Here is a 16,739-nt window from a genome sequence, read left to right as displayed (position 1 = left end):
CCTCCTGAGCCTTCTGATATCCTGGGTGAAGGGAGGTTTTCCCCTCTGCAGTCCTCATGTTGTGGCATCTTTCAGTCTGTGAAATCTGTTCATACTTTTGCCCCCTCCTTGCCAAAACTGTCCCTGTTGTTTGGGTTCTTCGCTGTTTTCATTTTCGGGGGTTGGAAGGATGAGCTGTACAAGCCCTCAGTCTTTCTGCCATGTTTAACCAGAAGTCCCCTGTATTCTAAATAGTGTGTCTGTGAGTTGGATGGAATTGAATTAAGGGCCATCTGTGGGATGTGTGTGCGTGGAGATGAGTGCACAGCCCTCTTTATGTACACGGGTGTGGGAGTATTTTTGTCCGAGCACCACTCGACTGCCTTTTCCCCATGATCGAGCATGACTGTCTTTTTGTGTCAGAACCTCAAGAGCTGCCATTTGCTGTGGTCGCTACAGAGCATGATGAGGCCCAGAGGTAAGGCTGGTTTTGATGTCTGGTCACTGGCACAACCTTCTTACACATATGGAGGGTGAACTTCTCTGTCCTTCCCTCCAGACGCCTTGAGAAAGGGAGTCCAAAGCCCCGGAGGCAGAGAGTTCAGCCAGCTGCAGGGGGTGATGGTGTCACCACCACTATCTGCTGAACTCCTCTGTGCCAAGGAGCATTGCATCAGGGTGCTGGTGGCACACCTGGGGATCATCATCTCTTCCTTCTAAAGCAGCTGTCTGTCTCCACTTTGTCACTGAGAAAACAGTAAGTGCAGGAGGTGACATTTGGCCCCTGGCCCCCTCTTCCTTCTGGAAACTTGTGTGTAGAGAGAGAGCTACTGCCTGCAAAGGGGGTTCATCCTCTATAGGGAGTGTTTGCCCCAGAGAGTGTTTACCTAGAGGTTAGGTGGGAGTTTAGATTCAGCGTTGGTTATTATTTGGGGGATGATAGAACCAATCTTGGTTTTTTTTACCCCCCTGTGTTTTTTTCCGTGAGTCTCCGTGAGGACATAGGGTTTAGGAAGGTGGGGAGGAATGCTTTCTCCTGGGCTGAAGGAAGTCACTTGCTGCCAGAGACAGGCCAGCCTGATTTGTCCTCTTCTTTTGTGCCCAGATTCCAGCTTGCTCCAGGTGACGTCATTCCTACAGGGGAAAGGCTTTGGGTGTAAACAATGGCACTGCCGGGCAAGCCAGGGACAGCTGCAGCTGGCTGGGACGTGGCCTTCCTCCTCCGTGTGTGTGTGCTCAGCTCAGCCTTTCTGCCATCCTGAGTTTTCTTTAAAATTATCTTCATAGTTTTAAAAAACAAATAGCAAATCTGTTTGGAATTAATACACAGTGTTTTATGACCCTTACTGCTGAATTCTTTTGAAATGGGAAGTCAAAACACAGTAGAACACGGGCGAGGCAGATGATTAGCATTGCAGCGTGACAGCACCTGGAATTTAAGTGGCTCATGCTGGTGAAGAGAGATCCAGGGATCTAATCTGGGAGCTGGTTTAGGGATGATACTTTTCTGTAATTTTTTTTAAGATTTACAGTTCTTCTGTATCAAGCGTATATTTCTTTTGTTACTAAAAATGTGATGGAGAAATAAATGAGCAGTACTGGGATTATCCACTTCCATAAGGCCATCTATTGTAACATCAGAGGGTGACTGCAGTGAATAGCTACGTTTATTGCCCCAAAGTGGGAAGCCTTGAAACTGGGGCAGTTTAGTGTGGTTTACATTAGTCACAGTAGAGTGTTTATCTCAAGAGGGTTTTCTGAGAATCTCCCTGCATCTCTGTCTTCCTGAGAATTAAAGGGGTCCACTAGCAGATCCTAAACACCTGGGAGTTTGTCCTCATGGTGTTTGAAGGTCTGCTCTCTGTACCAGCACCCTTAAACTGTGACACACCAACGTGGGGACGGGTCCCCAGTGCACAGGAGGAGGTAGAAGCACAGGTGCCTGGTCTACCCAGCACCACCCAGAGCAGCCCTGCTGGGGAACGGAGGCTTCCCTGGCTGCATAGGAGTCTGGAGAGATGAGCACTGTCAAAAGCTGATAATTGGGTGGGCTGGAGAGAGAACAAGAGCAGAACCACGGTGAGGTGACAGCCGCCATTGGTCGAGTGCCTGCTGAGGACAAGTGCTGGGTCAAGTGTGGGTCTTGTTCTCTCGTTTATTCCTTACAGCAGACCTGGGAGGTGGGAGATTAACATGGTATGTTCATCTTAATCCACGAGGAAATAGACCTCAAGTCACAGTGTGGAGTGGAGGCGAGATGCAAACCCAGTGTTTCAGATTTGAGACTGCTGGGGGTGGTGTGGGGAGAAGGCTGGGTGGCGGCGTGGGGCCAGCATGTTGGGCCGGGGGGGTCTGGACTTGACCCTGGTGCGGTGGGGGGTGATGTGGAAGGTGTGTGAGCAGGTGCTCCCCGTGGTCTGTGTTGCTGTGTGAGCCGTGGCTCTGGTGGAGGGGGACCCAGCTGACCATGTGGTTCCGGCAAGGGTCTTGCAACTAAGTGCCGGAGAACCCCCCAGTTCTCCACTGGGGGTGGGGAGTGCTTCTTGTGTCCTCACCATACGCCTCAATGCTTCTTTGTTTTTCCTTTACTCTTATTTTAAATTTGTTGCTTCCTATATATGCTGTCTCCTTGGGGTGCGTGGTCTTCTGGGGATGGCTCATGTCTCCCATAAGGAACACTGGGTTACCAGGAACCCCACTTTCCCCACTCTGTGGTTTCCTCAAACCTTATTTTCAGGCTGTTTATTCTTGGAGAGTTTGTGCAGTGTTCTGCAGGGACCTCACCCATTTGGGTAGAATGCCTGGATTGTGCTACAGCTGAGCCCAGCCTTCAGCTTTCCAGATGAGCCAGTGCCTGGCTCTTAGGGAACAGAAATGTGGGCGCTTTAGGGCTCTTTGAAAGCCACCTCTGCTTTTCTTTTTTCTTTTTCTTTTTCTTTCTTTCTTTCTTTCTTTTCTTTTTTTTTTTTTTTTTTTTTTTTGAGATGGAGGCTCCCTCTGTCGCCCAGGCTGGAGTGCAGTGCATGATCTCGGCTCACTGCAACCTCCGCCTCTTGGGTTCAAGTGAGTCCTGTCTCAGCCTCCTGAGTAGCTGGGATTACAGGCACGCACTACCACGCCCAGCTAATTTTTGTATTTTCAGTAGAGTCAGGGTGTCGCCATGTTGGCCAGGCTGGTTCCGAACTCCTGACCTCAGGTGCACCTCAGCCTCCCAAAGTGCTAGGATTACAGGTGTGAACCACCACACCTGGCCTACCCTTGCTTTTCTGACAGTGCCACGTAGGGAGCCTCTGCAAGCTGGAGGTGTGGTGGGGGTTGGGTTAGGCTGTCATTGAGTGAGGCAGCAGAAGTGTCCCCTCAAACCCACCTGGTTCCCCCACCCTGGTATGCACACAACTTCATCATCATCTTGCAATGTATTCATGTCCATACTTTACCCTCTGAACCAGAAGGCAGCAAACTGCAACCCCGATTGCAGCCCACCTCCTGTTTTTGTAAATATGGCTATTCTCTTTTATGTATTGTCTGGGGCTACTTCCATGCTACGACGACAGCCTCAGGCAGAGTTGAGCAATTGCAGCAGAGAGCTCTGTGTGGCCAGCAAAGCTGAGTACATTTACTGTCTGGCCCTTTACAGACAAACTTTGCAGATCTCTCCTGCTGCAGGAGTGCAGGGTGGAGTCTCCTGTCTCCATGTCCCCAGCACCAAGTGACACAGGGTCTGGCACACACATTGGTCAGTAAACGTTTGAGTATTTGAAGTAGGTGAGGTCGCCTTACTTATGTTAAAGGTTTTTTTGCCAGACATTGATTGGTGTGTTGGGGAAAGATAGACTTCTTTAATCTTGTCCCTGGATTTCGTGGTTCTTGACTGAGACTTAACAAGTAAACTGTCCAGTGGCCACGTCCTTTTCTGGCCCACATTGTTACTTCCTTAAGCGTTTATCCAGCCTGCTATCAATTTCCATGCCTGTGGAATCATGATTTTTGGTATGTTTTTTCTAGCAGTGGGATCTTTCCGTTCGTTCTATAAAGAGACATTCCACCTTTCTCTCTCACTGCCCCCAGCCTCACGGCCAGGGCACGTTGCAGCACTCATTGTGTCCCCGAGGTCGGGCCTTGGGCCTTTGTCACTATTGTGAGTGGAGGAAAGAGCCATGAAATCTCTAGGTGCCCACATGTGAAGAGTGAAGTGACTGGATTTGCCTTGGGTGAGAATCTGGCTGTTGGTGGCATGGCGTAAATAAAATGCTTGTTTTTGAAGCTGTCCAGGATCATCATCTGTACAGTTGGCCAGAAAGCAGCTGTTGAGCCTGGGCTGACTTATATCAGAACCCATTGTGCCGCCTTTTGTGTCTGCACCGGTACTCCCACTGGGAAAGCAGATTCTAGGTCGTGGGGCATTCAGTCTGCAGCCTGGTGGCGTCCAGTGCAGCCTGGGCTCCAAGCCTGGCCCTGCACTCGGCAGCCTTGTGACCTTGGGTGCGTTACTTTTCTTTTCTTTCTTTCTTTTTTTTATTTTTTTATTTTATTTTAAGATGGGTGTCTCACTCTGTTCCCAGGCTGGAGTGCAGTGGCATGATCTTGGCTCACTGCAACCTCTGCCTCCCGGGTTCAAGCGATTCTCCTGCCTCAGCCTCCCGAATAGCTGGGATTACAGGCGCGCGCCACCATGCCCAGCTAAATTTTGTATTTTTAGTAGAGACGGGGTTTCACCATGTTGGCCAGCATGGTCTCAATCTCTTGACCTTGTGATCCACCCACCTTGGCCTCCCAAAGCACTGGGATTACAGGCGTGAGTCACCTGCATCCGGCCGGGTGCGTTACTTTTCTATCCTGATTGACTGAACCTTAATGTCCTTCTCTGTCAAACAGGCAGTAGTATCTTCCAGAAAGTGCTGTTATGAAGGGGAGTAGAGCACATGAGGGCTTAGCAGGGTGCCTGGCCCTTGAAGTGCTGGTGGCCACTGATCTCCCCTGAATGCAGAGCCGTAGTGGTTCCTGGTGAATGACAGGTCATCCCAGTGCCCTGGTCAGGCATCTGACACTGGCTGGCACTCAAGTGTGGAGTGAAATTAATCCTGTTACCCGGAAATGGCTTTTGATAAATTAATTACAGGGCAGAGATGTTCCCTCTGGTGGACAGATAGCAGGAACCTGTTGGACAGGCGGCCACTGTCTGGAGAGGCGGGGCTTGGATGTGAAGTTGCCGTTGTTGGCGAATCTTTCTGGTTGTTTTTGTTCCAGCACAGCCTGGGAGCACTTCTTTAGATTATGTGCCAAAATATGCAACCTGGATTCTTTTTCAATGTTCTTTTCTCCATTCATTTGTTCCCAAATCTATCTTCATATGGGTTTTAGGCCCCTTTTTCATCTGCCTAATGGCAATATTTTCTTTTAGGCTGGCAAATTTCAGAATGCTCTAGCTCCCGGTGGCAGTGTCTCTGAGTGGCTTCTGTGGGAAAGGAGGGCTTACAGCAAGGGGGCACACAGGCTGGACTTCTTTCCAGCAGGCATCATTGGGTTGTGTCTGCTTCATATGTCATACTGAGGTTCCAAGTCAGATTCTGTTGGAGAGAAAACGGATTCTGTTGGAGAGAAATCGAATTCTGTTGCCTACAGAAGGGAGAGAAGGTGAGGTAAAGCCGTGGCCATAAGCCAGGTTTGACTTATGCTAACCTGCGAGGACTTGGTGCGTCTATGCCGGGTCTAGTCCCACAGACCTAGGGGTGAGTCAGAGCTGGATGGAAATGCCTCAGACCCGCTGGAGAGCTGTTCTCTTGCCTCAGCCGGCTTCCTGCTTCACACTTGGATGCTCACCGGTGCTTTCTCCCTGCCTCCGGATAGGCTAGCTTAGCTTGGGGTATGCATGTGTGTTGATGGATGGAAACTCGGCAGGTATTTGAAGCCTGGTAAAGCCCTGCTAACAGCGCCCTGGCCTGATGTTTGTGAAAAGCAGCTGGCAAGCAGCGGGGCCAGATGCTTGTGGGCAGGGCCAGCCTCGCACTCAGCCGGTCAGTGGAGATCCCTGCAACGGGAGGAAATCCGAATGATTCTGGTTTATTTTGGAGTTGTGTCCAGTGAAAGATCTCCTGACTGCCGTAAAGCAGGTGTGTATACACAAACTTTGTAAAGGACCAGGCAGTAACTGTTCTGGGCTTTGTGGGCCATAGATGGCCTCTTGCTTATTTCTCTTCAGGCTGCCGGCCCCTGCTCTGAGGGAACGTTGAGGCTGGAAGATTCTCCACCTGTGCAGTCTTCACTGTGGAGAGTGTAATTGTCCTCGTAGGGGCTGCTTTCATTCACTGCAGCAGTGACTCGCCTGGTTCCTTGTTGGTATCCCAAGTTTATATAGGAAAATAGGATCCAATCCCAGGCTTGTAAGAGGTGGCTGATTCCACAGTAAGCCATTTCTTTCTTTCTGCTATGTTTTTTTTTTTTAGACAGATTTTTCCCTCTGTCGCCCAGGCTGTAGTGCAGTGGCCCAATCTCCGTTCACTGCAACCTCCACCTCCCAGGCTCAAGCAGTTGTCCTGCCTCAGCCTCCCCAGTGGCTGGGATTACAGGCATGCATCACCACGCCCAGCTAATTTTTTTTTTATATAGTTTTAGTAGAGGCGGAGTTTTACCATGTTGCTCAGGCTGGTCTTGAACTCTTGGGTTCAAGTGATCCGCCCGCTTCAGCTCCCCAAAGTGCTGGGATTACAAGCGTGAGCCCCGGCGCTTGGGTAGTAAACCATTATTTCTGTGGCTGTCAGTTGTCAACATTGATGGGCTTGATTTTAGGGTCAGTGCTTGTCTAGGCCACTCCTTCAGTAGATGCGGAAACAGGTCTAGAGAGGCCAATAGCGTGCCCAACAAGTGCAAAACTTGGTTAAAAGGTTGGGGGCACTGGCTGGGTGTGGTGGCTCACGCTTGTAATCCCAGCACTTTAGGAGGCCAAGGTGGGCGGATCACTTGAGGTTAGGAGTTTGAGACAAGCCTGGCCAACATGGTGAAACCCCGTCTCTACTGAAATACGAAAATTAGCTGGGCGTGGTGGCACGCACCTGTAATCCCAGCTACTCGGGAGGCTGAGGCTGGAGAATCACTTGAACCTGGGAGGCAGAGGTTATAGTGGGCCAAGATTGTGCCACTGCACTCCAGCCCGGGCGACAGTGTGAGCCTCTGTCTCAAAAAAAAAAAAAAAAAGGAAAGAAAAGATGGAGGGCATTAAAGAAAACATTGTACAAGCAGGTTAAGTGCAGATGTTAGTCCAATGTGTTTCTTGTACTGGCTTCACCAAGGCTCTGTGATTGGAAGGGGTGGAAAACATTTCACCTGGAACACAGAAGGTGCCCAGTTAATATTTGTTGGGTGGTTGAATTTACTGGGAGGACATAGTTCAAGGAATAGTTGTAGACAGACTGACATCTCGTAAACACAATTCTAAATTTCTAGGAGAGTGTCTCATGTTTGGGCAAGGTTTTCTTTTTTTTGAGATGGATTCTCACTCTGCTGCCCAGGCTGGAGTGCAATGGCGCAATCTTGGCTCACTGCAGCCTCTGCCTCCTGGGTTCAAGTGATTCTGCTGCCTTCAAGTGATTCTCCTGCTTTAGCCTCCCGAGTAGCTGAGATTACAGGCGTGCACCACCATGCCTGGCTCCTTTTTGTATTTTTAGTATAGACAGGGTTTCACCATGTTGGCCAGGCTGGTCTTGAACTCCTGACTTCAGGTGATCCTCTTGCCTCGGCCTCCCAAAGTGCTGGGATTACAGGTGTGAGCTACCACGCCTGACCTGAGCAAGGTTTTTTTCCTTTTGTTTCCACTAGGGTATGGGGAAGTATGAATCAAACCTTCTCAGAGAAGTGTGGTGCGTGCCAGGTAGTTACACTGAGAGCTGTGTGTGTCCATTCTACCCTTTTCCCTCAGGCCTGGTCAGCACAGAGTCAGAGAAAGTAGAGGCCAGGGCAAACAGCTTTTAAGAGGACTTTTGTTGTTGTTGTTGTTGTTTTTTGAGACGGAGTCTCGCTCTGTCACCCAGGCTGGCGTGCAGTGGCGCGATCTCAGCTCACTGCAAGCTCCCCTCCTGGGTTCATGCCATTCTCCTGCCTCAGTCCCCCGAGTAGCTGAGACTGCAGGTGCCTGCCACCACGCCAGGCTAATTTTTTTTGTATTATTAGTAGAGATGGGGTTTCACCGTGTTAGCCAGGATGATCTCGATCTCCTGACCTCGTGATCACCCGCCTCAGCCTCCCAAAGTGCTGGGATTACAGGCGTGAGCCACCATGCCTGGCCCCCGAGGACTTTTTAAGTAATATTTATATAAACAAATGTATTTCTGGTCAGTTTTCAGAATTAAATGACATTTTAGTTGGGCATGGTGGTTCACGCCTGTAATCCCAGCTACTTGGGAAGCTGAGGCAGGTGAATCGCTTGAACCTAGGAGGCAGAGGTTGCAGTGAGCCGAGATCATGCCACTGCACTCCACCCTAGGTGACAGAGTGAGACTCCGTCTCAACAAAAAGAAAAAAAATCACATTTGATTTAAGAAATCATTCGATGTTGCCAGGCACGGTGGCTCATGCCTTTAATCCCAGCACTTTGGGAAGCTGAGGTGGGTGGATCACTTGAGGCCAGGAGTTTGAGACCAGCCTAGGCAACATGATGAAATCTTGTCTCTACTGAAAATACAAAAATTAGCCGTGTTTGGTGGCACACACCTGTAAGCCCAGCTACTCAGGAGGCTGACGCAGGAGAATTGCTTGAATCTGGGAGGTGGAGGTTGCAGTGAGCTAAGTCGGTGCCACTGCACTCCAGCCTGAGCTACAGAAAGAAACTCTGTCTCAAAAAAAAAAAAAAAAAAAAAAAAAGAAGAAAGGAAAATCATTCAATGTGAAATCTTGCCATACCTTTCTTTTTCTTGAGACAGGATCTCGCTCTGCCCTCAAGAGGCTTGCAGTCTAGCCCAGGGAACGATGCTCTTATTAATTATGACTTTTGGGGAGTGGGACAGCAACTCCCTGGACCTAGCCTCAGGGAGGGAGATTTAAAATGGCCCATGGACCCCAGGGCAAGGAAGCAGCCAGGTCATGGGCATCGCAATCAGGATTGGGCACGTGGGACTGACTCCCATTCTGAGCATTGGTGCCCTTTGCCCCAGTGCAGGAGGTGAGCTCTGGGGAGGGCTGCTGGGGTCAAGCAGCTGCTGGCAGGTAACTTGGGGGCAGTGAGTGCTTGGAAGCACTTTTGCTGGTATGTTTCTTCATTGTGCCAGACTCTCGTACGCACTCTAGTACATTCAGCATCCTTGGGCTTGGCCACTGAATGTGGGCGGCAGTCCCATCATTGTGACATCAAAAATGCTCCTGCACATTTGCAAACACCCTGGTATTCCTTGGCCCATGGCAGCAGCTGAATAAACTGGGATTTGAGTGAGGGAAGGGAGTTAAGTAACCAACCAGCATGGCTGAAGCCATGTGGGGTGGAGAGAATTTCCTTGAAGAAGGGCACAGTGTCGGCTCCTGGTTGTGTCCCCTGCTCATACAGATCGGACTTAGGACCGCTTATCCCTCGGCATCCATCTTCCTGCGTTCTTCATGAGCATTTCTTGATACGAATTGCATGCGGATCTGTCCCTCAGTGATTGGCAGATCTTAGGTATCAGTCAATACCTGTTAAATGAATGAAAGGATGGTTTGCGCACTTGCACGTTTGACATGGCGCCAGCTCAGTCAGCGTCTTTTGTCTCACTTGTTTTGGCCCCTGTTTGTAATCGATTTTCGCTCCCTATGTTTTATTTGGATCATAATATAGTTGTGTGTGTGTGTTTTTCTTTTGACGGAGCCTTGTTCTGTTGCCCAGGCTGGAGTGCAGTGGTGCGATCTCAGCTCACTGCAAGCTCTGCTTCCTGGGTTCACGCCATTCTCCTGCCTTAGCCTCACGAGTAGCTGGGACTACAGGCGCCCACCACCACGCCTGGATAATTTTTTGTATTTTTAGTACAGAAGGGGTTTCACCATGTTAGCCAGGATGGTCTCGATCTCCTGACCTAGTGATCTGCCTACCTTGGCAGATAATATAGAGTTTTATCTTTAAAATCATCCTTTGGGGTACAGATTGCCCCCCACCACATCGCATGTGTTCCTCCTGGCCTGCATGGTGTCAGAACAAGATGGTGAAATGGCAAACCTTGCTTCCGCAGCTACCACCAAGTGCCTTTTACCAGTCAGTGGTAAAATGGGGAATTACAGTTGTTGCCATTATGTCATTGAGGACATGTTAAACATATGCCTTAATTATTGCTTTAGCTTTGTTTTCCAGTGAGAAGTGATGATCACTTATACAAGTGTTTTTTTTGTTGTTGTTTTTGTTCTTGTTGTTGAGATGGAGTCTTGCTCTGTCACCCAGGCTGGAGTGCAATGGCACAATCTCGGCTCACTGCAACTTCTGCCTCCTGGGTTCAAGTGATTCTTCTGCCTCAGCCTCCTGAGTAGCTGGGATTACAGGTGTGCACCACCATGCCCAGCTAATTTTTGTATTTTTAGTAGAAACGGAGTTTCACCATGTTGGTCAGGCTGGTCTTGAACTCCTGACCTCGTGATCCACCCACCTCGGCCTCCCAAAGTGTTGGGATTATAGGCGTGAGCCACCGTGCCCGGCCTACAAGTTTTGTTTTTTAAGAGATAGGATCTTGCTCTGTTGCTCGGGCTGGAGTACAGTGGCCTGATCATAGCTCACTGCAGCCTCAAGCTCCTGGGCTCAAGTGATCCTCCTGCCTCAGCCTCCTAAGTACCTGGGGCCACAGGTGCATGCCACCATGCCCTGCTAATTATTTTTATTTTTATTTATTCATTTTGAGATGTAGTCTCCCTCTGTCACCCAGGCTGCAGTGCAATCTCAGCTCACTGCAACTTCTGCCTCCTGGCTTCAAGCAATTCTCATGTCTCAGCCTCCTGAGTAGCTGGGATTATAAGCATGCACCAGCATCTCTGGCTAATTTGTGTAATTTTAGTAAAGATGGGGTTTCACCATGTTGGCCAGGCTGGTCTCAAACTCCAAACCTCAGGTGATCTGCCCACCTCAGCCTCCCAAAGTGTTGGGATTATAGGTGTGAGCCACCATGCCCGGCCTATTTTAATTTTTTTAGACACAGTGTCTTGCTGTGTTGACCAGGCTGGTCTCAAACTCCTGGCTTCAAGCAGTCCTCCCACCTCAGCCTTCCTGAGTAGCTGGGATTATAGGCATGAGCCACTGAGCCCATCAAGTGTTTTTGGTTTTTGGTAAGGAAGCTTAGAACCTATTGCCAAGATTGGGTATGGAATAAAAAGCAGTGAAGCTCTTAGTCCTCAGTGCCTGGCACACAGGCCCTTGGTCGGCACTTAGTATTTGTTTTTGTTGTGTTTTTTTTAAGATGCAGTCTCGCTCTGTCGCCTCGACCGGAGTGCAGTGGTGCAATCTTGACTCACTGCAGCCCAGGTTCAAGCAATTCTCCTGCCTCATCCTCCTGAGTAGCTAGAATTACAGATACCTGCCACCACGCCTGGCTAATTTTTGTGTTTTCAGTAGAGACAGCATTTTGCCATGCTGGCCAGGCAGGTCTCGAACTCCTGACCTTTAGTGATCTGCCCACCTTAGCCTCCCAAAGTGCTGGGATTACAGGCGTGAACCACCACGCCCAGCCAGGCGCTTAGTATTTTGAGTGAGTGAGTGAGTGAGTGAGTGAGTGAACTGATGAGGAGAGCACTAGTAGACTCATGGACACCTGTAGCACATTAGAAAGTGGCAGAGGAGGGAAGCTTCTTTCTTGGAGGGCTTTTCAAGGTTGTCTTTTCAAAGGGGCAAGTGCGGATGGCATAGCCCCCATGTGGTCTCTCCCTTGCTAGCCCTGGGGAGTTCTTGCTTTCTGTTTTCCATGTGTGTAGCTTAGAGAGCCCTTTTGTTGGCTAAGCAGATGTTTTCTCTCTGGGTACTAGTTGTTTATTTTGAAAAGTGTATATACTTGATTATTTCTGAAGGATAATACTCTGGCTGCCCTCCTTTGATTTGGTTTTGCTTGCCCTTGAGATGAACAGCCATGGTGTAAGTGGGTTGTGTACCTCCCCTATTCTGCTAGCCTTATTTTCAGTGTTATACATGGATGTGTTAAAGTAATGAGCATTTATTTTTCCATCTTGAGCTGTCCTTGACTTGGAGAGGGCTCTGTTGAAGTTTACATGTCAGTGTGGTTGGTGTGCAGTAGACTCCAGCCAACTCAGAGTGAGAGGAATTAACAGCAGGTGGGGGTTGGGGGGGTACTCCACAGATCGCCTCGGGGTGTCTACAAAATGCCCTGTAAATGTGAATGAACAGCCTGTGGGTGGTGAGAGCAGTTTTCTAAGGACAGTCCAAAGCCATCTTCAGATCTTCAAGGAGATCCGTGATTCGTGAAGGATTCACTCCTCTGGATCAGAGGTTCTGCTGGAGTGACACTCTTTTTTCTCTCTCTCTTTTTTTTTTCCTTCTCTATTTCAAAGGCAGATCGGGAGCGGTGCCGAGAAAAATTTCCTTACTAGATGACATTTCATCGCAATGTCCGATCGTTTGGGGCAAATTACCAAGGGCAAGGATGGGAAAAGCAAGTACTCGACTCTCAGCCTGTTTGATAAGTATAAAGGAAAATCAGTAGACGCGATTAGATCCTCAGGTAAGGCCCGGGGTTGAAGGCCAGTTCCTCAAACTTTCTCCGAGTGACATATCCCAGAAACCCAGAGTCCCTCACCTGGTTAGACAGATGTGGTCCGTGCACACCAGGCTTCTGGGTGTGCATCTAGAATCACTCTCTACTTCCTCCTTGAGGTGTGATTTCAGAGCCTTGAGCATCCTGACTCTTCCTGTAGTGGAATTTTCTCCATCTATTACCTTATTGAAGCTGGGGAGATATATCTATAGATATCTATAGATAGATAGATAGATATCTATAGATATGTCTATAGATATATCTATAGATATCTATAGATATGTCTATAGATATCTATAGGGGTGTGTGTGTGTGTGTGTGTGTGTGTGTATATATATATGTTTTGGAGACAGAGTCTCACTCTGTCACCCAGGCTGGAGTGCAGTGGCATGATCTCAGCTCATTGCAACCTCCACCTCCTGGGCTCAAGCAAGTCTCTTGCCTCAGCCTCCCGAGTAGCAAGGATTACAGGTGTGTGCCACCACGCCCAGCTAATTTTTGTATTTTTAGTAAAGACGGGGTTTCCCCATGTTAGTGAGGCTGGTCTCAAACTCGTGACCTCAGGTGATCCACCCGCCTCGGCCTCCCAAAGTGCTGGGATTACAGGTGTGAGCCACCGTGCCTGGCCAAAGCTGTGGATTTTTATCCTGATGGGTAGAATGGGACTTAATAGGCATTAGTGTTATCCTTTTTTTTTTTTTGAGACACAGTTTCGCTCTTATTGCCCATGCTGGAGTGCAATGGCGTGATCTCAGCTCAGTGCAACCTTCACCTCCTAGGTTCAAGTGATTCTCCTGCCTCAGCCTCCTGAGTAGCTGGGATTACAGGCATGTGCCACCACGCCCAGCTAATTTTGCTTTTTGTTTTTCTTTTTTGAGAGGGAGTCTCACTCTGTCATGCAGGGTGGAGTGCAGTGGTGCGATCTCGGCTCACTGTAAGCTCCGCCTCCCAGGTTCATGCCATTCTCCTGCCTCAGCCTCCCGAGTAGCTGGGACTACAGGCGCCCGCCATCATGCCTGGCTAATCTTTTGTATTTTTAGTAGAGACGGGGTTTCACCGTGTTAGCCAGATTGGTCTTGATCTCCTGACCTCGTGATCGGCTTGCCTCGGCCTCCCAAAGTGCTGGGATTATAGGCGTGAGCCACCGTGCCCAGCCTAATTTTGTATTTTTAATAGAGATGGGGTTTCTCCATGTTGGTCAGGCTGGTCTCAAACTCCCGACCTTAGGTGATCCACCCACCTCGGCCTCCCAGGGTGCTGGGATTACAGGCATGCGCCACTGCGCCTGGCCAGTGTTATCCTTAATAAAGAATTTTTTTTTTTTTTTTTGGAGACAGAGTCTCACTCTGTTGCTCAGGCTGGATGGAGTGCAGTGGCGCAATCTCGGCTCACTGCAAGCTCCGCCTCCTGGGTTCACGCCATTCTCCCGCCTCAGCCGCCTGAGTAGCTGGGACTACAGACGCCCGCCACCACGCCCGGCTAATTTTTTGTATTTTTAGTAGAGACAGGGTTTCACCGTGTTAGCTAGGATGGTCTCGATCTCCTGACCTCGTGATCCGCCCGCCTCGGCCTCCCAAAGTGCTGGGATTATAGGCGTGAGCCACCGCGCCCGGCCATCCTTAAAGAATTTTTAAAATTTTGTTTTAAAATTTATTTATTTATTTAGAGACTGGGTTATGAGAGTGGCTAATTTTTGTATTTTTAGTAGAGACAGGGTTTTGTCACATTGCCCAGGCTGGTCTCGAACTCCTGGGCTCAAGCGATCTACCCACCTCGGCCTCCCAAAGTGCTGCGATTACATGTGTGAGCCACCACGCCTGGTGTGTTATCAGCCTTTTTAGCTTTCATGGTTCTTGATATTCTAGAACTTGTTGGAAAGGTTCTTGTTGATCCTTTTCACACCCCATGAAGACTTCATGAATGTCGAAGGGCTCCTGTTCAGTCTTGTTTTGGATCTAGGCAGAGGCTGTCCCTTTAGTCCTGTAATGAGACCAGAGCTGTCTCAACTTGCAGAGAGGTGGTTCCTCTGTAAGCTGGAGGTTCCTGGGCCTGGCTCCTCACCCATGTTGTAAAGTCTGCGAGCCTTGTCCTGCCCAACAGTGAAATGGAAGCCTTTTTACAGGTTTTAGCAGCTCCTTTGTCCCTGTAGTCTTCAGTGAAGAGCTTGTAAAGTGACTAAAGTGACACCAAACACTTGTTTGTCCCACTGCTGGTCTGCCCTTTGTCTTTTGTTGGGTTAGCTTTGTTATGATCACTTAGAGTTTGAAAGAACAGCTGAATGCATCAGGCCTCTTTCCTTCTGTGACCTTTTTGCACGGTGTCTGTTCCATGTCCCTCTCCCTGCAGTTATTCCTAGACATGGCTTACAGAGTCTTGGGAAAGTTGCTGCAGCCCGGCGCATGCCACCGCCTGCAAACCTGCCAAGCTTGAAGTCTGAAAACAAAGGAAACGACCCCAACATCGTGATAGTACCCAAGGACGGGACGGGATGGGCAAACAAGCAGGATCAGCAAGACCCAAAGAGGTAAACGGAGGAGGCGGGTGGTGAGTGGGAGCTGGCACTCCAAGGGTGGTCCCGGCATCCTTCCCTGTGGCAAACTAACCCTAACCCTTTGGCTACTGCAGCGCTAGTCTTGCAGTGCGGAGTTGGAAAACTGGAAGATGCAAATGAAGCTGCTTCCTCTCTGGCCCTGGTGCTTCGTATGTTTCTTTCTCCCTGCCTTCATTTTTTCTGGCTTTTAGAGCCAATGGAGCAGCACATCTGTGGACAACCTTGTCCCCAATGACCAGTTTCCCCCTGTGCCTTATTAGGAAAGGCCTCATCACCCCAGAGGAGCTTATGCAATGACTCAGAGCCAATTCCTGTAAGAAACACTGTGGACAGAGCTGGGGCTTGAGGACTTCATTCCTGGTGATGGGTGTCCCTGTGAGCTGAGCTCTGCAGAGAATCATGCAGCTTCCCTAACCATCGGCCCAGCAGCTTCCCAGACAGAGGAGACTTCTGCTGTTGCTCTAAACAGACCTAGTCATCAGTGAGAACAGCACAGAATCCTCCAGGATCACTGTACTGCAGCCTCCCTGGAGGCTCACCTCCTGCCAGCACAGTACTTACAGAAACCCTAGGGGGCAGAGGGTGGCACGGTGCTGTCAATCAGAGAAACAGCCCCTGTGTGGTGGGCTGAAAACACAGGGCCTGGCTGCCTGGGGCCCACTTGGATGGCTGCACCTTTGTCTCCTGCTGCAAGTCCTCTCTGAGTGTTTAGCCAGTGCTAAGACAATTCAGGGAAGGGGATGTGTTCAGGGAGGGACAGGGCCTTGCTGAGGCTGGCAGGCAGAAACCTGCTGCTGGGGTTTGCCTGTTAAGGAATGTGAACAAAGCTGTCTGGCGGCAGCGCCCTCCTGGCCTGCATCTCTGGTGGCCTCCCTGCTGATGTAGGTAACCAGACGGTAAAAGGGACCCAGATCTCAGCCTGCCGACCCCAGCATCCTTTTCTTACAAGTCTGTGCTGGAAATGACCATGGTAGCTTTTGTAAAATTGTTGCCTGTATTTACTTCAGACAGGATGTAGAGAGTGAGCTAGTTTAGTTATTCAGCTAGATGATTATAAAGTAGTAATCAAAATAGGGCCTTAGAAGTTATTTTTAAAACGTTTCTAAGAGTTTGCTTAGGGATCATATTGATGGACAGTATAGCATGACTTTTGAAATCTACCAGCCCTAAGTGGTTTCCAGCTAGACCACTTATTAGCTTGATGGAACCTGGAGAATTGTTTGACTTCTGAGCCTCAGTGTCCCCCCCCCCTTGAAATAGGAATGATACCTGGCTTTGCTGGTGGTTACACGGTATCCATGAGGCATTGATGGGCTAGCATAGGTCAAGTGCTTAGCCTAAACCTGGCACAGAGGAGGGGCAGATATTGGCTGCTGTCATCATTCCATTCAAATGGTACTCATTCCATTCACACCATGAGCTCTGGAACGAAATGGATATTGCACATTTTAATGGAAGGACTGAAATCCTCTGCACCACCAAAAGTTCTAGAGAGGACAAAGCATTACTTC

General features: G+C 49.4%; 1 protein-coding gene across 39 annotated transcripts in view; it reads left to right on the top strand.

The window, feature by feature from the left end:
* The window catches only part of PRRC2B (proline rich coiled-coil 2B), a 123,614-nt gene that overhangs the window by 42,943 nt on the left and 63,932 nt on the right, over positions 1-16,739 (top strand). For 27 of the 39 annotated variants that reach the window (XR_010148814.1, XR_010148820.1, XR_010148818.1 and 24 more), the window contains 2 exons: positions 12,475-12,644; positions 15,024-15,201. Coding sequence is in view for 30 of the 39 variants with exons in the window: in XM_054659200.2 (XP_054515175.1) it covers positions 12,530-12,644; positions 15,024-15,201 (293 nt within the window). In the remaining 9 variants the exon portion in view is untranslated. Of the gene's footprint in view, positions 1-6,072; positions 6,090-12,474; positions 12,645-15,023; positions 15,202-16,739 lie in introns of those variants that run through there. The other 12 variants (XM_054659197.2, XM_024345927.3, XM_063788158.1 and 9 more) reach the window with 2 other exon arrangements.

The sequence above is a fragment of the Pan troglodytes genome, chromosome 11 (assembly GCF_028858775.2).
Source record: "Pan troglodytes isolate AG18354 chromosome 11, NHGRI_mPanTro3-v2.0_pri, whole genome shotgun sequence".
NCBI classification, from domain to species: domain Eukaryota; kingdom Metazoa; phylum Chordata; class Mammalia; order Primates; family Hominidae; genus Pan; species Pan troglodytes.
The sequence above is the reverse complement of the archived record's forward strand: the minus strand, read 5'-3'. Positions and strand labels throughout refer to the sequence as shown.